Source organism: Dromiciops gliroides, chromosome 5 (genome assembly GCF_019393635.1).
Source record: "Dromiciops gliroides isolate mDroGli1 chromosome 5, mDroGli1.pri, whole genome shotgun sequence".
NCBI lineage: Eukaryota > Metazoa > Chordata > Mammalia > Microbiotheria > Microbiotheriidae > Dromiciops > Dromiciops gliroides.
In genome coordinates this window covers 295937914-295958414 of record NC_057865.1, presented here as the reverse complement: position 1 = coordinate 295958414, position 20501 = coordinate 295937914, and the positions used below count along the sequence as shown (strand labels likewise).

Here is a 20501-nt window from a genome sequence, read left to right as displayed (position 1 = left end):
ATACATTTATTTCCCACTGCCAGGTTGAGTGGCATGTGTAGAGTATCATTATCAGAGAATGAAGGTATCTGGCAGGACAGGGTTGCAGGCCCCCCGGCCAAGCTGGGGGTGGGGGGCGCAGCGGTGCTGGGCCTGGAGGCTCAGCCGAACACACTGCGGAATCGGACCATGTGTCTCCGCACGCTGTCCGTGATCTGCTCCTCGGTCTTACTGCGGTTGTAGTAGTCGGTGAAGAGCCCGTCGGGGTTGAGCAGGTAGATGATGATGGAGTGGTCCACTATGTAGTCTTTGTCCTCGTCCTGAGGCCCCTTGCTGTAGTAGACCCGGTAGGCTTTGCCGGCCTGGCTCACCTGCTCCGGGGTGCCCGTCAGCCCCAGCAGCCGCGGGTGGAACTCACGCACGTAGCGTGCCACGGCAGCCACGTCATCCCGCTCAGGGTCCACGGTAATGAAGAGGGGCTGCACAGGAGGCAGCCCCCGCTCGGCTTCGAGCCTGCGCACCACCCCGGTCAGCTTCTCCAGCTCCTCAGGGCAGATGTCCGGACAGTGTGTGAAGCCGAAGTAGAGGAGCACCCACTGGCCCGCGAAGTCCGCCTTGCTGCGAGGCTGGCCCGTGTGGTCCACCAGGTGAAAGTCGCCCTGGCCCACGGCCGCGCTGCGCAAGGCCTCCATCCGCTGTAGCTGCTGCCGCCGCTCCTTCTCAGCACGGGCCGACAGCCACACCACGGCCAGCCCCGTCCCGAAGAGCCCGGTGACCACCAGCCGGGTGCGCAGGCTCGGGGGGCCCCTGCCACTCCCTGCCCCCTGGGAGCCAGAGTATGGCCGGGCAGCCCGGCGCAGGTGGGCCAGTGCCAAGCGCCAGGGGCCCTGAGTCCGGAGAGGCCACATCTCACTCCTGAGCCCTGGAAGACGGGGGAACAGAAGGTGGAGGCGGGCAATGATGGAGCAAAGTTGGGGGGGCAAGCAAAGATGAAGGAGCAAAGTGGGGCACAGAGGGTGGGGGCGGGCAAAGATGGAGCAAAGTTGGGGGGCAAGCAAAGATGAAGGAGCAAAGTGGGGCACAGAGGGTGGGGGCGGGCAAAGATGGAGCAAAGTTGGGGGGGCCAGCAAAGATGAAGGAGCAAAGTGGGGCACAGAGGGTGGGGGCGGGCAAAGATGGAGCAAAGTTGGGGGGCAAGCAAAGACGAAGGAGCAAAGTGGGGCACAGAGGGTGGGGGCGGGCAAAGATGGAGCAAGGCGGGGAGCTGGCAGTGGGGGAAGGGAGGGAGTGGGGATGGCGCTGAGGGGCTCCTGACACCTTCGGTCCCCCCAGGACCTCACTGCCTTCCTCCCTCCCTCTCTCAGGCGACTCTGTTCGGTCCCCGCCCAGAGAAGCACGGGCTTGTGTAAGTTCCCACTTCTGGGCCTTTACCCCGGTCGTGCCCCCCACCCCCGTTCTCGGGTCAGGCCCGGTGTTGCTTCCCTGTGGTCTCCAATCCCTTAGACTGGAGCATGGGCTCGATACACAGTAGGAGCTTAATGGGTGCAGTCATTGCAGGAATCTGAACTTGGGACTTAGGCTGGGGGGCGGGGGTGCAGACGTCCAGAAGGACCCCAGGCAAGCAAGGCTAGTTCCGCCTCTCGCACCCAGGGGGTAAACGAGGATGGGGGGGCGGGGGAGGGAAGGGGACGCATGCGCTCACCTCTCCCACGCCGTTTCCGCGGGGGACCTGTGTCCGGAAGCTCTTTTTATCTCGCGAGACAAATACACGGGCGATCGAGTCCGGAAGTTTGGCTAGATGAGCGCCGGACTTGCGCTCAGCCGGTAACTGACGAAGTCACCTTTGACTGGAGCCTAAGGAGCCTGCGCAGTGTGTGGGGCGGGACCAGCGGGCTAAGGAGAGCGTGCTGCCTCTACGCAGGAGCGCAATACAACTGCGAGGCGACGGCCAGTTCTGCGTCTAAGCATGCGAGCGCCCCCTGCTGCCCGTGCAGCGTACTGTACCTGAGTTGTCAGTTAAAGACCATTCTCATTGCTCCTAATTCTCCAGCTCCCACTTTACTGATAAGGAAACTGGGGCTGAGGAAAGTGATATGATTTGCCTGGGTAATTATCGGCACTTGAGGGCGTCTGAGGCAGGATTCGAACTCAAGCCTCCCAACTGTACCCCTTGCTATATGTATGTATGTATGTATGTATGTGACCCACCCTCCCCTTCCCCGCTTTCTTCGAACCAGCCAGGCGCCCCGCCCCAAGCTCGGCGAGAGGGAGGACCAAATCTAGAACCCCATCCAGGCGTGCGGAAATGCCCTTGAACTTGGGGGCTATGACGTCATCGCCCTGCCCACGTGGTGTTCCCTCCCAGCTTTTCCGGGTGCGCGGAGATCAGACCAGTGGGGCCCAGCCCCCAGGAGCAAGCTGAGTCGGTGCGGAAACGAGCAGTTTATTCCCGGGGAGGAGACATCCCCCACCCCCAACCAAGGGGGTCCCGGCTGCAGTCGCCGCCGCAGCGTGTGGAAGGCTCTCGGGGTTCCAGGGGGAAGGACGTCCGGGCAGGGCCGCTGCCTGGGCGAAGGGCAGAGCCAGGGGGCCCGTTTGGGTGGGACGTCCGCCAGGAAGGAGTGGGAGCCGGACTGGGCACAAGACGGGCGGTGGTTTGGCCGGCCGTGCCTGCAGAGGAGGCGCTTCGGGCGCCTGCAGTCGGGGCTCTGCCGGGGTCCGCGTGCTCCCGGGGCTGACCCCGCTCAGCCCTTCATGGAGGGGGGCAGGATGAGCTCCCGCAGGCAGGGATCTGGCACGAAGGGCTCCCTGCCGGACAGCCTCAAGGCCTCCTGCAGTCTCTGGCGGTGGCTCGGACTCAGGCCTGGGCCCCTGTGGTACACTCGAATCCAGGGTGTCCCTGAGCAGGTGGAGGCAGAGCTGTCACCCCAAGCCCGCGGGCAGGCGGCCACAAGCAAAGACAAGCGCTAAGAAAGGCAGCCCCTGCCTTCAGGGAGATTACATTCTAAAGGGGGGAGACAGCGCACCCAAGGGGACCAGAAAGAAGGGGGTGGGGGAGCCCACTTAAGGGCCAAGCCGACCTGAAGCCCCAGGCCCTGATCCCAGCCCCCTCTCAGTCTCTTTCCTTTTTGACTTCAGACCATTCCCCTCCATCCGAAGCTGCTGCTCCTCCTGCAGTGAGGCTCAGGCCTCTAACGACCTATAGCCTGCCTGCCCTTGACCCTGGTGCCCCGCCCCCCAGCTGTGGGTCCCTCCGTTTCCAGTGTCTCTGCAGCTCCCTGGAGCTGCCTCCTGAGCCTCCTTTCAGGCCTCAGCTGCTCCTTGTACTCCAGTGCATGCTCAGTGACCCTTAGCCAGTCACTTGCCCATTTCTTCATGGCTGAGGGGGAATCCAAATACTTTGCTCCCTTCTTCCAAGGGCACCTTAGACCTGGGAGTTGCTTTTATTATTGTTTTTTGTCCTTGGCCTTCAGGTTCTCTGGGAGATCCATCAGCATTCATCCTTGGCCCTTTTCTGTCTCCACTGGCTCTGCATCCATCCAAGACCACCCCAGTGCAGATGACTCCCAAGCCTGGATCTCCAGCCTGGCCTCCCTCCTGAGCCCTAGGCCAGCATTGTCACCAGCATCCGCCCATCGGCCCCATCTGACACGGAGCTCTATGACCCGTGAGGGCCCTGATGTTCACCCTCTCCACAAATAGCTCCTTTGTATTGGCCCCCTGGCACTCTGCCTGGTATGCTCTCTCTTCATGTCTTTTAAATAGCCAGCCTCCACAAAGACCCCCAGGCTGGCCTGACCCTCAAGAACTGGACTCTGTTGATGTATCAACCCTCCTCTCCTCCTCTACTAGGAGCTCCTGAGACTGGGACCTCTCTGCCTCTCTACTGTGACCCTCATTGCCCAATGCAGGGCACGGTATGCAGCAGGCACTTAATGTGTGTGTGTGTAACTAGCTCAGAGTTCTGTTCTGCTTATAAGAGTCAACAGAGTCAGGAAAAGACAGAGGGAGACAGAATCAGGGTGGTGGTGAGGAGGTAAAGGAGGGGCAGCCAAGCCTCCAGTGGGGTTTGGGAGAGGATGTGATCACAAGGAGCTGGGTCGGGGATCCTTCCTGAGGGGAAAGAGGCTCCCTTGTACAGAGGATGGCACTGTGCTAGCCTCTGTGCTGGGGCCAGGAGCTGAGGAAGAGCACCAGGCTGGCCAGGGATCAGCAGCCAGAGGCAAAGGTTGTAAGGGAACTGTTTCAGCCAGAACCGAGGGTAGATTGGGTTTCTGGCAGGCCCCTGGGCCTCAGTTTCCTGATCTGAAAAATGAGGAGGTTGGGCACTCTGAGGTCTACACCGAGGATCCCCATGGATTAAAGGTGATCCAGAGGGAGCCAGGCTGGAGGGAGGACAGATGGGAAGGACTGGGAGGAGGTCGCTGAACTGTCAGGACCACAGAGAAAGTCTGGGACCAGCGGGGATTTGGCTCTGGGAGTGTGTACTAAGGATCTTAGGAGACTGGATGAGTGTGTGTGTGTGTGTGTGTGTGTGTGAGAGAGAGAGAGAGAGAGAGAACTTCGGCCAGGTATAGAGCTCAGGGGACCTTCCATGCTCCTAGAATGCTTGCTCTTTGTCTTTCCTGGAGTGTATTTGGAAGGGGAGTGGCAGGGTACTGGTCCGGGACACACCCCTGGGCACCTCAGGTAGCCAGAACAATCTTCTCTCTTGGTCCCTGTGTTGGCTGCCCCACTCCCCTAGCCACCAGGGAGGGAAGGGCCAGGGGCTGGGGCCATTCCTCACGAGAGGTGTTCTGCAGGAACCCTGTACCCACCCCACGACCTCCCCAGGCCCTCACCTGCACTGACTCTTTGTCCTACGCTCACCAGCAGCTCCAGCCCCACATCAAAGTGAAGGGGGTCTCCTGCTCGCTTCCGGCCAGCCCCCAGCTCATGGAGAACTTGGGCCAGGGGTAGTGCCCGGATCTTCTCCACGGTGCCTGATGAGGGAGTTTTAGGCAGTGTGTGTGTAGAGAAACAAAGGCAGCGATAGAAATGGGCATGGGGAGCAGAGTGGGAGTGGTGGGGCATGGGGAGGGGAGTGGGAGTGATGGGGCATGGGGTTAATGGACGCAAAGGTTAAGTATGGGAGTATGTGCTTTCCATGGAAGACCTGCAGGGGGCAGTGATGAGCCAGACTGAATTTAGGGTTTTCCTCACCCTCTGAAGCTGTTTTCAGCTCCTCCTTGGTGGGGGCTGTGGGGAGCAGGCCTTGGCGCTGGGCAGGAGATCCTGAGCACAGGGCTCGGGCCAGGTCAGAGGCCACCCCCTGGGCCTCCAGCATGGCCTGGAACTGGCCCAAGGCAGAGCCATTGTCCAGAGTGGCCCCGATCTGGGCTGCCCCCTGGGCCAAGGTTGGGGCCTGTCCATTCAACCACAGCAGAGATCCTCCTGGGGATGGGGGTTAGGTAGGGCCAGTGAGCAGAGGGGCACAGGGAGAGCCCCTCCCTCTCCACATTTCCCTCTCTCTCCCTACACACACCTAGCTGGGCGATGAGGTCCCGTAAGTCTGGGGGGCCTCCTCCCTCCAGGCACCGTAAGGCCTCCTCCACTTCAAGCCCGTGGCCCACACAGCATCCCAGAGGGCTGTCCATGGTGGTCAGTGCAGCTGCTACTCGGAGCCCGAGGCGGGCCCCCACTCCCACCTGGAAAGACCCATGCCATTGTCATCCTCAGGGGAGAGACCCAATTCATGGCCATCCTCTGGGCCAGCCCTTAACAGTGCCCCAGGGAGATAGGGTGGCCATCCTGCCTGCCCTGCCCGGCCTCCCCAAACTATCTTCTAGGTCAGGCTGGAAACCTCCTCATCACATTGGGCTCCTTTCGCCTTTATCAGCCACATTCAGTCGACCACGAAGTCGTACTGATTTTACCTCCACAAATCTGCCCTTTCCTTCCCTTCTCTCCCCTTCCCTCCTCTCCCCTTCTCTCTTCCTTCCTGCCTCCTCTCCCCCTCTCACCCCTCCTCTTCCCTTCTCTCCCCTTCCTTCCTCTTCCCTTCTCTCTTCCTTCCTGGCTCCTCTCCCCCTCTCACCCCTCCTCTGCCCTTCTCTCTTCCTTCCTGCCTCCTCTCCCCCTCTCACCCCTCCTCTTCCCTTCTCTCTTCCTTCCTGCCTCCTCTCCCCTTCTCACCCCTCCTCTGCCCTTCTTCCTTCCCTTTCCATTCCCTCTCCTCATACCCCCCCCCCCATCAGAGTCACATCTCTGATAAATGCTAACAGCCTCCCAACAGGTCTCAATGCCTCTCACCCCTCTTCTCTCCCCTGGCCACCCTGCACCATAAGGTCACCCCCCACCCTGGCACATCTCACTTCCTATCAGCCTGTGCCTCAGTCTCCTTCCTGTACCAATTGACCAATCGATCCACAAGCATTTATTATGTGCCTGCTGTGTGCCAGGCTGGAGATACCAAGACTAAAAGAGTGACCAGTTGTGGTCCTCACAGGGCTTACATTTTTGGAGGAGGGGAAGGGAGAGATCATGCCCATATATGCTTTGTCTGGGGACTCTACTGGGGAAGAGGATCTAGAGGAATGCCTGCTGAAAATATTGCTGATATGGTTTTTTTTTCCACCTCATGTCTTTTTTCCCCTTCTTAATTAAATACCCTTTAAAAAAATGAACTCAAGCTAATGTTTGTCTGGGTAATAACTGAATACCTAGTCCCAGACTGACTTCAGAGGCCTTCAGGTTTACACTGGGGCATGAGCTGCAGCCATGATGGGTGCACAGAGCAGAATTTGAGTCTGTGAAGGACTGATGCTGGCTGGCCCGCAGACGACACATTTGTTAGGCACCATCTGTGTTCAAGGACCCTAGACAATGCTTCCTTCCTTCTTATAATTCCTCTCAACAAACTGGCCTGTGACTATAACTTCTGCTTGTCCCTGGCCAGGAAACCTTTAAGTTCAGGAGATATCCAGACCACATCAATTTCTAAACCACTGATTTCCTGTTAGGAGAGTTTGCCAGACAATTTTGTTTTCTGAGTTCCTGCCCATGGCCCCAGATTCCTTTGGATATGAATAAAGGCTGCTTTTGGTCAACCATAAAATCAGAAATGGATGATGAGAGATCTTCCCAGTCCCCCTCATTTTAGATTCTAGGGAGTTTCCATTTTGTTTCTAATTTGCCACCAGCCCATTTAAGTCTTCCCATGGCCTGTGCTGATCTTAACACCAGTCTCAATCCATCTCTCTTCTCTCTGTCACTGCTACACTTTTACCTAAATTCACTGCTCCATCACCCATTGCCTGTCAAGTTAGGTAGTGACCTCCCTGTCACTCGAGGTATTCAAGCAATGGATGGCTTGTTGAGAGATGTTGTAGAGGAGATTCTCTTTCATATAGTGGTTGGCACAGAGACTTCTGAGGTTCCCCCATCCATGTCTAGGTGCATCCTGGGTTCTCACCCCACTGCAATGTGGCTTCCAACTCAGCTATTCCTGAAGTTGGTCTTAAAGGTCACCAGTGATGGTTTTTTTCTCCACTTGCTGATCTCGGCAACCTCTGAGCCCATTGAGCATCTTTCTGCTCCGAGATGTTCTCTCCTGCCATTTTTGTGACTATTCTCACAGACCCTCTCTGCCTTGTTCCATGGTCCTCTCCTGGCTTTCCTTCTCCCTGCCTTTAAGAAGGGGGCTCTTATTCAAGCCTTCAACCTGAAATCTCTCTCCCATGTCCATTTCTCTTCTCTCTGGTGGCTTAAATGGTTAGCTCAGATGAGTCCCGAGTCCAACCCTCCAATTCTGACCACAAGGCATGCAGCTCCACCCACCTGCCAGTTGGACCCACCCATTGGGGGGCCCAGTGGCACCTCAAACTCCTTATGCCCTGAACCAGGACTTCTTGGTTTTGTTTTTTTGTTCTGTTCTGTTCTGTTTTGGTGAGGCAATCAGGGTTAAGTGACTTGCCCATAGTCACCTGGCTAGTAAGTGTCGAGTGTCTCAGACTGGATTTGAACTCAGGTCTTCCTGACTCCAGAGCCAGTACTCTATCCACTGAGCCACCTGGCTGCCCCAAACCAGGGCTTCTTAATCTGGGTCTATGGACCCCCAAGTGGACCTCAGGATGGATTTCATGGAAAACAACTGGGAAAAGTACTACATCATTTGTTTCACTCTCACTTTCTCACTTTTCTCAACCTTTAGCTGAAATGTTTCCTGAAACTTTCCTTCAGTTCTGAATGTTTAGGAAGTGTCATTCCAAGACAGAGCATGGAGACTTCATCGGATTGCCCGAGACTGTGGTTCTGCACTGCTCTCAGCTGCCTCCCTCCAGTCTTGCCTCCTGCAACCACCCGTAAAAAGCTCTTCTTCCTGTTGATATCCCTGGCCCTTCCCTGGCAAAGCCTCCCTGCCCCCCCGGCCACCCCTCTTCCACAGCCAATCAGTTGCCAGGTCCTAACATAGACGTGTTTCCAGCCATCTCTGGGCTCCATCTTCTCTGTATTATCCAGTAGGTGCAGAGTTGCGTTGGCCGATGGGCTGAGAGGCTGAGCTCCTTTGGAAGGCAGGGACTATGTTTTTGTCTCTTTGTATTGAGCTTGGCACATGGTAACTGAGCCATCCATGTTTGCTGACTGACTGACTGACTTCATCATCCCCCTCCTCCCTTTCCAACAAATTCTGGCCCTTGTTGCCTTTTCCCTGAAGGTAATGAGCACCTGGTCTCTCTATTTTTCATCACTCCTTCTCTCATCAGCCCTAGGAACGATCATTCGAACTCACCACTTCAGCCAGGTGATTTTCCTGCTGCAGAGCTTGCAGTGGCTACCCATTGCTATTGATGGAACCCCAAAATTTCCACCTGGCATTCAAGGCCTTCCACGCTGCTGCTGGTCAGCCTTTCTGTTGCCCTTCATTCCTTCTGTCCACGCCCTGCCTGACCATTTCATGCCCCTTTCCACCTTGATGCGTCGTCTTTCACAGCCCTAGTCCTGCTAATGCCCTTCCCTCTGCCACTCTTTGTCAGTCCTACTTATCTGCTGCTGAAGGTTTGGAGTAGGAAAGGGGGAGAGGGAAGGAGGAGAGAGGAGGAAGAGGGGAGAAGAGAAGAGAAGAGAAGGGGAGGGGGAGGGGGGAAGAGAAGGGAGGGAAGAGGAGGGGGAAGGGAGAAGAGAAGGGAGGGAAGAGGAGGGGGAAGGGAGAAAGGAAGGGAGGGGAGGGGGGAAAGGAAGAGGGAAGGGAGGGGAGGTAGGAAGGTGAAAAGAAAGGGGGACAGGGGAGGAGGGGGAGGAGGGGGGAGGGGAAAGGGGAAGAGGGGAGGGATTCTATCCCTTAGCCGTAGATGATTTTGACTGAGCTGGCAGTTATGGAATTAATAATAAAAACTAAATTGTAAAAACTTCTGCTTGCCTTTCAAGGCCCTTTCCTAGACCTTGAGTTTTGGCCCCTGTAGTGTTAACAGCAGAGGTCTGGGCTGGTGACTTCATTGGCCCTGGAAGCTCCTGAGGAGGGGTCACTGCAGTAGCATAAGGAGCGTCAGTGGAAGTCAGGCTCCTCGCTTGCACTCACTCACCAGGGCCTGGGCCAGCTCTCGGGCTCTTTCTTGGCTGGGGAAGATGGCTGCTTCCCCAAATTTCACGTCCACCACCAGGGTTGAGAGCTGCTCCACAGCCTTCTTACTGAGGATGGAGGCTAGAGGGGGCAGAGAGTGGGGTTTGGGCTAGAGCCAGGGTTCCCTGCAGCAGTCTAGCTGGAGGCAGGGGAGCATGGTGCTGCTCTAGCCACCTGGTGTGTTCCGGGGACCAGACTCCAGCTGGGGGGAGGCGGGGGGGGGGTCACCTGTGATCAGGGGGAGGCTGTCCACTGTGGCAGTCACGTCCCGAATGGCATAAAGGATTCCGTCTGCAGGGACCAGCTCCTGACTCTGCCCCACAATGCAGCAGCCTGCCTGCTCCAGCAGCTCCCGCATCTGACCTCCCGGTCAGGAAGAATCCCCCATGAGTGACCGCAGGACCCCAAACAATGATGCACCCTCAATCAACGACCCCTAGGGATTTGGAGCCAAAGATCTCTCCCATCAGTCATCTTCCCCACCCATTAATGATTGTTTATCAGGGGCCCCCAGTCAGGGTCCTTTGCCCAATACCTGCTCCGGACTTTGTACCACTGAGAAGCCTGGGATAGCTTCCAGCTTGTCCAGTGTGCCTCCAGTGTGCCCAAGGCCCCGCCCGCTGATCATTGGCACCTGCGTGGGTGAGACCCCAGCCTCATACCAGCACAAGAGCTGAAGCCTCCCCAAGCTCCCTCCTCTTCAACTTCAGCTCTCATCCCTGGTCCATGACTTGCATGCTCAGCCCACCCCAACAACTCAGGCCCCCGGTGTGAGGTGGCTCAGCCTTCTCTGAAACGACAGGGCTGATCTGGGCTGGAGCTCTGAGCGAGCAGAGTTCAATGGACAGTGGGGAGAAGGCGCAATAGGAAGTACCCACATTTCCATCTTCCCTTCTCCCTCCTAGCCGCCCCAGGGGTAGCCTGTTCCCAGCCCTCAAGCCCCTAGGGACAGGGGGCAGGGGGCTGACCTTGCAGCCGCAGGCAGCCAGAGCAGGTGCCAAGATCAGGCTGACTTTGTCCCCCACACCCCCTGTCGAATGCTTGTCCACCATCAGCCGCCGCCAGGCCTCGGGCCACTGAAGCTGCTGTCCAGACTCAGCCAGTGCCCGGGTCAGAATCTCTGTCTCACCCAGGTCCATGCCTTGCAGTCGGATGGCCATCAGCATGGCGCCTGTGGACACAGGGTGAAGCAAATGAGGCAATAGATGCTGCCCAAGGTTGGGGAGTCCTGCCCAGGGACTGGAGAGGGGCTAGGGCTGGGCTGGTGGCCCTGGGTCTTGGGACAGGCAGAGTCAGGTGTGGATGTGTGTGTGTCACCTATTTGCGCCTCCTGCACTGTCCCCTCCGTCACCCCTTGAACAAAGCTCCGAATCTCCACCTCCTCCAGGCGACCCCCATCTCGCTTCTTCCTAATCAATTCCGGGATGGAGGCTGGAAGAGGAGAGGGCTGAGTCACAGAGGCCACTGGGCACAGTAGGGGCGCCCGCAGTGCCTCGGTTAGGGAGTCCCAGGACGGGGCATGGCAGAGACATGGCCCACTCCACAAAGACCTCTGAGATCCCCTCACCTGACCCTGTTCGGTCTGGCGCTGCCATCCTTGGGCTCTGCTAGAAGGGAAAGTGGAAGGTGTAGCCCGGTCTGTCTGTCCCCTTTCCTTGTCTCCTCCCATGGCCAGCTCAGTTCCTCTCTGCCCACCCCCTCTTACCTTCTAGCTCCTTTTCTCCCCCCTCCAGTCAGTTACTTGTTAGTTCTTCCCCAGGCTCCTGCCTCCTTAGTGGTCTCTGAGTGCCTCGCCCCTCCCTGTCTCTGGCTCAAACTCGCCTTTTCTCTTGTTTTCTGTCCCTCTCCCAGACTACTTCTTCCTCCCTATCTCTGTGGTCCCTTGGCTTTTCACTTGGCACTGTCTCGGTCTCGGTGGGGATAATGGAGAGGGTGTGTCCTAGTTTGGACCAATCCTGGTGCCCAGAGTGTGGGTGGGGAGGGGAGGTGTCTCAGATTCTGAAGTTGGGAGGGGCCTTGGAGGCGTCTGCTTACACCCCTCACTTTCTTCAACTCACCTCCTCCAAGAAGCCCTCCTTCCTTGTTTGACTAGCCTTTTCACCTGACATTGAGCTTCCTTAGTTCTTGGTGAAATTCCAAGATGTCTGGTCCAGCAGGGAGCTCAGGAAGGTGTCTGAGCGGGAATTCTTTCTGCAGTAATTATTGCCTTTATATCTTGGTTTCTTTCCCTGACCTCCCAGGGAGGCTGAGCAATGGACTAACTGTGTCTGCTGGCCAACGACCAGCTTAGCCCAGTCCACCACTACCACTAGCCCAGCGACTGGCAAAGCAATTAAAAAAATAATTCAGGGGCGGCTAGGTGGCACAGTGGATAAAGCACTGGCCCTGGATTCAGGAGTACCTGAGTTCAAATCCGGCCTCAGACACTTAACACTTACTAGCTGTGTGACCCTGGGCAAGTCACTTAACCCCAATTGCCTCACTAAAAAAAAATAATAATAATTCATTCATCCAATAGATATTCATTTAAACACCTGTGATATACAAAGAACTTTATGTTCTTTGGGGTTGTACTGGTAAATGTTTAACAACCAACAGGAAAAAAAGGCCTTTTCTCTAAGAAAGAAAGTGTCCTTATATCATACTTTTTAAAAGAATGCTTTTATTTTATTTTTCTCAATTACATGTAAAATGATTTTTTAAAACTTTTTTTGGGGGGGCAGGACAATTAGGGTTAAGTGACTTGCTCAGGGTCACACAGCTAGTACGAGTCAAGTCTGAGGTGGAATTTGAACTCAGGTCCTCCTGAATCCAGGGCAGGTGCTCTATCCACTGAGCCACCTAGCTGCCCCCTAAAATGATTTTCAATATTCATTTAAAAAACACTTTTTGAGTTCCAAATTCCTTTTGTCCCCCCTCCTTGAGAAGGCAAGCAATTTGATGTAAGTTATATACATGTACAATCATGCAAAACATTTCTATATTAGCCATGTTGAAAAAGAGAACATGGAGGGGCAGCTAGGTAGCGCAGTGGATAGAGCACCGGCCCTGGAGTCAGGAGTACCTGAGTTCAAATCCGGCCTCAGACACCTAACACTTATTAGCTGTGTGACCCTGGGCAAGTCACTTAACCCCCATTGCCTCACTAAAAAAAAAAAAAGAACATGGACCAAAAAAGAAAGAGAGTTAAAAAAGTTTAAAATCTACATTTAGACTCCATCAGTTCTTTCTCTGGAGGTAGATAGCATTTTTCTCATAAGTCCTTCTGAATAGTCTTGGATCATTAAGAATAGCTAAGTTATTCACAGTTGATCATTGGACAATATTGCTATTATTGTGTATGCTGTTCCCCTAGTTCTGCTTACTTCACTTTGCATCATTTCATGTAAGTCTTTCCAGATTTTTCTGAGAGCATCCTGCTCATCATCTCATAGTATTCCATCTTGTTCAGCTGTCCCCAATTGATGGGCAGCCCCTCAATTTCCAATTCTTTGCCACCACAAAAAGGCTTCTATAAACCACATCATACTTTCAAGGTTCATGTGAATTACTGACATTTTCTCAATCGCTTTCTTTAGTCCAGACAAGGAAAAAATAATCAAGCAAGCCCTTATTTGTAGCACTAGCTGATTTCTGAGGTATGTGTTCACACTGAAAATTTAACTTTTGGAGGCTTTAGGAGGGGTCAGTCTGGTTCTTGGGGGAGAAGCACAGTTCAACTGATACCATACTTTCCTTCCTGGAACTCACAGACCAGTAGCAGAATGAGACACAAAGCCAAAAGGACTAAAAAGCTCAAGATAAAGGGGCACAAGGGGCAAAGGGATGTCTGAGGTCCCAGTGTAATTACAAACCAGAAAGGCACCAAGGAAGGCTTCCTGGGGGTGGTGGCATTTGAGTCAGGATTGAAAGGAACGCTTGGAATTCAATAGGGAAAGTCCGAACATTTTGGGCATAGGGAACAGCCTGAGCAAAGACATAGAAATGGAATAAGGGGGCAGCTAGGTGGCGCAGTGGATAGAGCACTGGCCCTGGATTCAGGAGTACCTGAGTTCAAATCCGGCCTCAGACACTTAACACTTACTAGCTGTGTGACCCTGTGCAAGTCACTTAACCCCAATTGCCTCACTAAAAAAAAAAAAAAAAGCAGTAGCAAACCGTTGAAGGCTTCAAAGCTAACTCGATCAGGTGATACTGGCAGGGCAGATTAGCCCCAGAGGAACAGGAAGAGAGGGGACCTATCGACAGAAGTACTTTAAATGACTGATAGATACTTGAGAGTGTAACCCTGACCCATTAGATCATACATGATTCCATCTAACAAATAAATCATCCCTCAAAGGAATTCTACTAACCTTGGTGTTTTGCCTTACCCGAATAGCTATGGTTAACGTATTCATTGGTTACTAGGTTTAGGGTAGATTAGGGTACCCAGCTCCTTTGGTTTACCTGGGTTAAAACCAGTCCCTGGAATGTCTGGGGGCTATCATGAGCTAGTCCCTTGCCTGGGACTCTGGTTCAAAGGTGTGTGGCTTCATTTCTCTGCTCCAGGGCTGACAGGAAGGTGCAAGGAGCCCAGGCCTCATATCCTTTTTGGGAGAGTGTGTTCTCATGGTCTGTAAATGATCAATAAACCCCATATTTAAATTAACTTAGAGATTTTGTCTTAATTCCTCAAAAATCACTCAATTGGACAGTCAATGACCAGATCTCTATGAAAGGCCATTTATTCTGGCCGCAAGAGATGAGTGAATACTCTTAAATCATCTGGCCTCAATGGATCTGGTATGACACTCTTTGGGGACTTGGTTTTTGCTGTACTGCTTTCTGTGACTGTGTTGGTTCATTTGTTTTGTTTTCTTTTGTTGAGGTGATATTGTTCATAATCTTACATTCTCATTCATAATATTTTGCAAATGAACTTGTACTCTAAACAGTGTACATGGTTACCATGTTGCCCTGACTTTGCAAGATTATTTGTTATTTGTTATTTGTTTACCAAAGCATTTTTAGGGTTATTAATTATCCCTCAACTCTCAATCATTCAACAAGTATCTACTATGTTCCAGGCACTGTGCTAAATACTGGAGATACAAAAAGAGGCAAATGAGCAGTTCCTGCCTGCAAAGAGCTTACAATCTTTTTTTTTTAATTAAAACCTTTTTATTTTCAGTTACAAATTATCTTTCTCCTCTCCTCCCTCCTCTCCCCCCCACCACATTGAAAAGGCAAGAAAAACAATACCCATTATTTATAATAAGTCGTGCAAAACATATTTCCTGAATTAGCTCCAGTGTGGAAAAAAGCAAGAAAAATAAGGGTGGAGATCTTATTCAATTTGCTCTGTCTATCCATTCCCTCTCTGGAGGGAGAGAACATTGTTTCTCATAAATCCTATAGGATTGTTGTGTAATAATCAGAGTAGCTAAGTTTTGCACACGCTATTTTTGTTTCCATGTTGCTAATACTGTATACAATAACTGTGGAGCTCACAATCTAATGGGGAGGTGGGGGGTGGGGGTGGGTACAACATGTAAACAAATACATACAAAGCTATATACAGCTTTGTACAGTATACAGCTATATACAGATTAAGTAGAAAATAACAGAGGGAAGGTACTAGAATTGAGAGGGATTGGGGAAAGCTTCTGGTAAAAGGGATTTGGGGTTTTTTTTGGTACTGATTAAATTTTTCTAGGGAAAAAAAGTCTGAGCCAATGTCCTTTTGTCCATTTTTTAAGGTTGACAGATTGTTAAAAAAAAAAAAAAGAAAACAGGTTGTATGATATTGGAGCAGTAACACTATATTATCCTTTTGCTTCTTCATTTCAGTTTTGTCCTTTCTTCTAATTCAGTATTTACTCTGACCTTTGCTCAATTGATTGATGATCTAATTGTGCACATACAACTTATGCTGTAAGAGGAGCAGCTGAACAGAATAGAAAGCTTGTTGGCTTTGGAATTAAAGGGCCTGGGTTCAAATCCTGTCTCTGCTGCTTAATACATGTGTGAGCTTCAGCAAGTTGCTTTACCTCTCGAGGGCTCAGTTTCCTCACATATAAAATAAAGCAGGGGGAAGGGGGGAGGGGGGAGGGTTGGTCTAGATGGCCTTGGAGGTGCTTTCCAGCTCTAGACTTAGGATCCTGGGAAAGGGTCACTACATTAGGTGCCTCCTGTTGGGATTGGCTAGAGTGATGAGCTCAGAGTGCATCTATGTTAGTTGGAATCCTCAAACAATATCATGTCACATCTTCCCAGAGCCTCAGTTTTCTTGTCTGTAATTTGGGAATAATGCTGCTAACACTACTCTACCTTACAGGGTTGCAGTGAGGAAAATTCTTTGTAAAACTTAAAGGGCTCAGAAACATTATTATCTGTAAAGCTCCCTCAAACTCAAATTTATTCTGCATTCATTCTCCCTAGTGGAAGGTAGGCTTCCTGGGGGCAGAATCTGTTTGGGGGCATTGTCTTTGTTTCCTTAGTACTTAGTACAATGCCCTGTACATGGTAGGCACTTCAGGAATCTTTGTTAAATTAAATTAGTTTAAAATGTCTGTAAATGGAGATGCCCAAAGTTCAGATCACCACCCAAACAAATGTCTCAGAAGTCTGCATGTTTTGTGCTTTTATTGTCCTCAGGAATGTCTGACTATTTGCATGTCAGCCAGGTACAATCTCTGTTACCATAAGGGACCTTTGATTTGTTAGGCCAGGTTTTTGTACAGTTCCTTTGGACAATAAGGGAATTCTAATAAATGTTGTACAAAGGTATATGACCCAAAGATCCCAACTACTGGGGCAAAAACTCATTATATGACCAAAACTGCTGGGAAAACTGCGAATCAGTCTGGCAGAAACTAGTTATCTTTTTTTTAATCATAAAAGTATTTTATTATTTTCTAGTTACATGGTAAAATAGTTTTCAACATTTGTTTTCATAGGATTTTGAGTTCCAACTTTTTCTCCCTTCCTCCCTTCCCTCCCCAAGACAAAAAGAAATCTGATATGGAAGGGGTTCTCCACATGATTCATACCTGCTTGTTCTTGGGACAAATGAACCAGTACTATGTTTTTCCCTAGAAATTCTCTGATCTGTTTTTTTTTTTCATAGGAGGACAGTTATGGAAACAAAATTTGACAACATAAAGGTAAGATCATAAGCAAATTAGAGGAGAGTGGAAGAAATTACCTCTCAGATTATGGATAGAGGAAGAGTTCATGACCAAACGAGATAGTTCATCTGTGGTAAAACGGACAATTTTGAAATGTCCCGTATAAGGGATCAAGGGTGTTGGGAAATGTGTTCTGGCAGACAACTCTCACTTCCTTTGCTCCTTAGTGACTTCTGTCCAGAATCCTTTTACAAGCTTTGGGAAAGAGGGAATGTGAGAAATGAGTATTAATTAATTGATAATTTCTTGGGGAGATTCAGAGCTCCCCTCTCTTATTCCAAAACCCTGATTTTTCAAAAAGTCCAGTTTCTCCTTGATAATAAGATTATATTAACTCTCTTTATCTTGGCCAAACTCCACCCAAACATGCAAGGAACTTAATCTAGAGTGGGGAAGTTCATTGTGTTCTACTCAAATTTGGGTGGAGACAGATCCTTCAGCTATGAAGGCCTCCCTTTCCAGGGAGGGGTCACTGGGTGGGGCATTGGAGAGGGAAGATGTTCTTTGAATTGATTAGCCCAAGGCTGGAGATTGTCTCTCTGTGCAGACTTTTTCTATCAGCCCCATAGACCACAGACTGTTTTTCAAAAATATATAAACAGTGAGTCCAGCCTGCCTGTCATGAGGGTCTTTGGTCTGAGAAAGATGGCCAAATCACCATGCTTTTATTAATAACCTGGCTTTATTACTAAAATAATTAAATTACCCAGAAACTATGTCTCTCAAATTTTTAATGATCACAGAAGCCATTTCCCAAACTGTGAGTTGGGTGATGTTCATACCAGGCTTCTGGAAGCAGATGGGAGCACCAAATGCTGGCGACTGTCTATGAAACTGCCCATAGACCTAGAGCAAACTGGGGGAGGCCCAGCAGGGCTGAAGACTTAGGCAAAAGCTGTTGTTGTTTGTCCTTCATTCTCAAAGAGGACCATGACAGATATCATGCCTTGCACTGAATTGGAAGGCCTGTGGAAAGCCACCAGCCTCACTTTCCTCCTCCAGAGCCATCTGAGTCCAATGGTAAGATACGATGTTATCAGGGTGACAGGAGATGGCCTTGGATATTTAAGGCAGTTGGGGTTCAGTGACTTGCCCAGGGTTACACAGTTAGGAAATGTCTAAGAACAGATTTCGACTGAGGTCCTCCCAACTTTAGGGCTAGTGCTCTATCCACTGCACCACCTAGCTTCCCCTAGGCAGAAGCAGCATAGATTGAAAGGTGCTTTGTGGACCTGCTGGAAACAAGACTGGTGGACAAGGAGAGCCACACAGGGTCATGGCAGGAGAGCATGTCCAACCCCATCTGCTTCATTGCTGTCTTCCTCCTGTTTCTTCACTAGCTTTAAAGCTACCCAGTTTTTTTTTTCTGTCCTTCCTCCCACCAGCTGTGGAGAAGAGGGTGATGGGAAAGGAAAACTCAGCCAAGCCACAGAATCCTCAAGTCTTAATGTTTGTTTGCCTTCCAGTTTGGTGGGGCTAAAGCTTCTTGTGCTTGGTCATTGTCTCCATATTAGACAGGGACCTCCTTGAGAGGGTACTAGAGTTTTATCGTTGTATCATCAGTGCTTAGCAAAGGCAGATAGCAAGCACTTAATAAATGATCATTAACTCATTTGAATACTGTGGGGAGAAAGAATTCATTTGGATCCCTACTCTATTCCAATCACTAATAATCAGGTGGCTATGATTCCATAGGGGTGGTGGTTATAAGTTCTGTATATTAAGCCCCAGAAATGTGAGCTGCAGACTGAAAGTTCACTTGTTTAATCATAGGTAGTTAACTAGAGGATCTCCACCCTTTGTTCTAACTTGTTGTGGTGAACAAGCCCAGGGTTGCAGAGATGACTCGATTACATGGAAAGTCCTCCAACTTATTTCTGTACCTCTGGAACACTCTTTCTTGTCAGGTGACCATCTTATGACCACTTAGTCAGTTGGAGATGCCCCATGCTTTGTCCAACCCAAGACTCCTTTGCTGCCAGAGCAAGATCTATCAACCAGTGAGATTCTCTACTTTGTATAGCCTCTTCAGGTATCAAATCTGGTATCAACCCTTATAAAGATAAGGTCCTGGAAGAAGGGGGCATCTCCAATGATGAGGAAGATCTAAGGTCCACTTCATTAAAGGGGACAATGGACCCTTTAATAAAGTGGCATTGGTTCAGGGTCTGCCCAGGTCTTTTTATTGTAGGTTGGACAATTTTAGTCCTCACATTAATGGCACCTGGAGATGAGACTGTGATGAGTGGACCTCAACCTCTTTAGGCTGGCCCTTGCAAGGGGCCCAAAAAGGAAATGCCAGGTTGAATTTTTGCCTATGGCTCCCCCATGGACTCTGGCACTGGAAGGTTGGACTCCCCTCATTCTGTACTCAAATTCTTTGAGCCTGAGGTAAGTTTCTCTAAGCTTAAGATTGGTGAATATTCCTTGATTTACCCTAAATTACTTTTCTTTAAGAAGGGTTCCTGATTGAGCTAAGAGGAACTGTTTGAATTTGGAACTAATAGGTATAAATCTAGAAGCTCTAGAACACTCAAATTCTATTTTAATAAAAATTGTATGGCCATAATTTAGCTATTTCTACACAGGATTCTGTTATTTTCCCCTCCATTTTTCTTGCTTTCATTTTGTTAAGACCAGAGAAATTCAGCAGTGGAATTGCTAGTTCCTCATTTTCAGCCAGTTAACCCCCTGGCTAATTTGAGAACTTCCTGTTTGTTTACAGGGTTAAAAAATACATACTTTTGCCTTTAAATTCTTTTAACAAGGAGTAATCATTCTTCTCATTAGTAGAGAAATATCTTAAATTGGTTGTGGGGGAATTTTTGTTTGCTCAAAGCAGGGTGAGGAACCCATCTAGAGGACCCTATGACCAGTCCCTGCATGGGTAGGGCTTGCTGGAGTGATTGCCCACCCGAGTGCTCTGACGCCGCCTGGATAGAGAGATGATTTGGGCTACACCTGACAGCCTTAGCAGAGAGATTCCCCATCTCAACAGTAAGCTGCCAAGGCCTTCAACCACCCTGGGAATAATCCCATTGTCTTCTGATTTGAGAAGAAGGCTCATTGTAGTTTTTTTTTTTTTTTTAGTGAGGCAATTGGGGTTAAGTGACTTGCCCAGGGTCACACAACTAGTAAGTGTTAAGTGTCTGAGGCCGGATTTGAACTCAGGTACTCCCGACTCCAGGGCCGGTGCTCTATCCACTGCGCCACCTAGCTGCCCCTCATTGTAGTTTTATAAAGATGAGGAAAGGAGAAGGTTGTTTTATTATATTTGCCTAGGATTAAGTCAGTTATTGACAGTCAGAGCTAAATTTTCAGGAAGGTTTAAAGAAAAGGAGGTAACATTTTTGCTAAATATTCACTTATAAAGGGTCTATCGACAGGACCCTAGAGGTTAAGCCAAGAAATAATTAGAAAGTTTTGGAAAATTTGCCAAAAAGAATTCCTGAAATTTTGAGAGGGAAAAGCAAGACTTGCAAATTATTTACCAATACCTGTGACATCACTAGGGCATAGTTGGGCTTTAGCAGATCCTCTTGGGCATCACCAAAATAACTGGATAAAAGCTTTCCTGGCATAAAAGAGGTTAGCTTAGAGGAAATAGATGATTTCTTCTCCAAAGTCATCCTGTTTACTGAAATCTCTGACACCCTACAATGAGGAACTTGTGCTGAATGAGTTGTCTATTTGCCTATCAAAACTTTTTTTTTTTTTTTTTGGTGAGGCAATTAGGGTTAAGTGACTTGCCC

At 50.5% G+C, this 20501-nt stretch overlaps 2 protein-coding genes across 4 annotated transcripts; both read right to left on the bottom strand.

The window, feature by feature from the left end:
• Positions 1–10: 10 nt before the first annotated feature.
• On the bottom strand, positions 11–2271 carry LOC122727982 (protein SCO2 homolog, mitochondrial). Its single transcript, XM_043965946.1, has 2 exons — positions 1682–2271; positions 11–901 (listed from the first exon to the last, which is right to left on the bottom strand). The coding sequence occupies exon 2, from the start codon at positions 885–887 to the stop codon at positions 141–143; it is 747 nt and encodes a 248-aa protein (XP_043821881.1). The 5' UTR covers positions 888–901; positions 1682–2271; the 3' UTR covers positions 11–140.
• A 131-nt stretch (positions 2272–2402) lies between these two features.
• On the bottom strand, positions 2403–11482 carry LOC122727981 (thymidine phosphorylase). 3 transcript variants are annotated; one of them, XM_043965943.1, is made up of 11 exons: positions 11283–11482; positions 11145–11184; positions 10895–11008; positions 10546–10748; positions 10113–10211; positions 9806–9935; positions 9540–9658; positions 5504–5666; positions 5182–5412; positions 4821–4961; positions 2403–2878 (listed from the first exon to the last, which is right to left on the bottom strand). In XM_043965943.1, the coding sequence occupies exons 2-11, from the start codon at positions 11170–11172 to the stop codon at positions 2724–2726; spliced, it is 1383 nt and encodes a 460-aa protein (XP_043821878.1). In that variant the 5' UTR covers positions 11173–11184; positions 11283–11482; the 3' UTR covers positions 2403–2723. The 3 variants fall into 3 exon arrangements, with proteins under 3 accessions (XP_043821878.1, XP_043821879.1, XP_043821880.1); XM_043965944.1 differs by having other exon boundaries at positions 11145–11181; positions 11283–11456; XM_043965945.1 differs by having other exon boundaries at positions 11145–11181; positions 11399–11456.
• Positions 11483–20501: the final 9019 nt, after the last annotated feature.

What these genes read in the sequence shown, in the direction of transcription:
- LOC122727981 (XM_043965943.1), bottom strand. Translation starts at nt 11,172, where the DNA reads ATGGCAGCGCCAGACCGAACAGGGTCAG. An exon ending in TGGCTGCCTGCGGCTGCAAG is followed by an intron (nt 10,212 to 10,545) that starts GTCAGCCCCCTG and finishes TCACCCACGCAG; the next exon opens with GTGCCAATGATCAGCGGGCG. An exon ending in GAGAGCTGGCCCAGGCCCTG is followed by an intron (nt 5,667 to 9,539) that starts GTGAGTGAGTGC and finishes GGGTCTTTCCAG; the next exon opens with GTGGGAGTGGGGGCCCGCCT.
- LOC122727982 (XM_043965946.1), bottom strand. Translation starts at nt 887, where the DNA reads ATGTGGCCTCTCCGGACTCAGGGCCCCTGGCGCTTGGCACTGGCCCAC.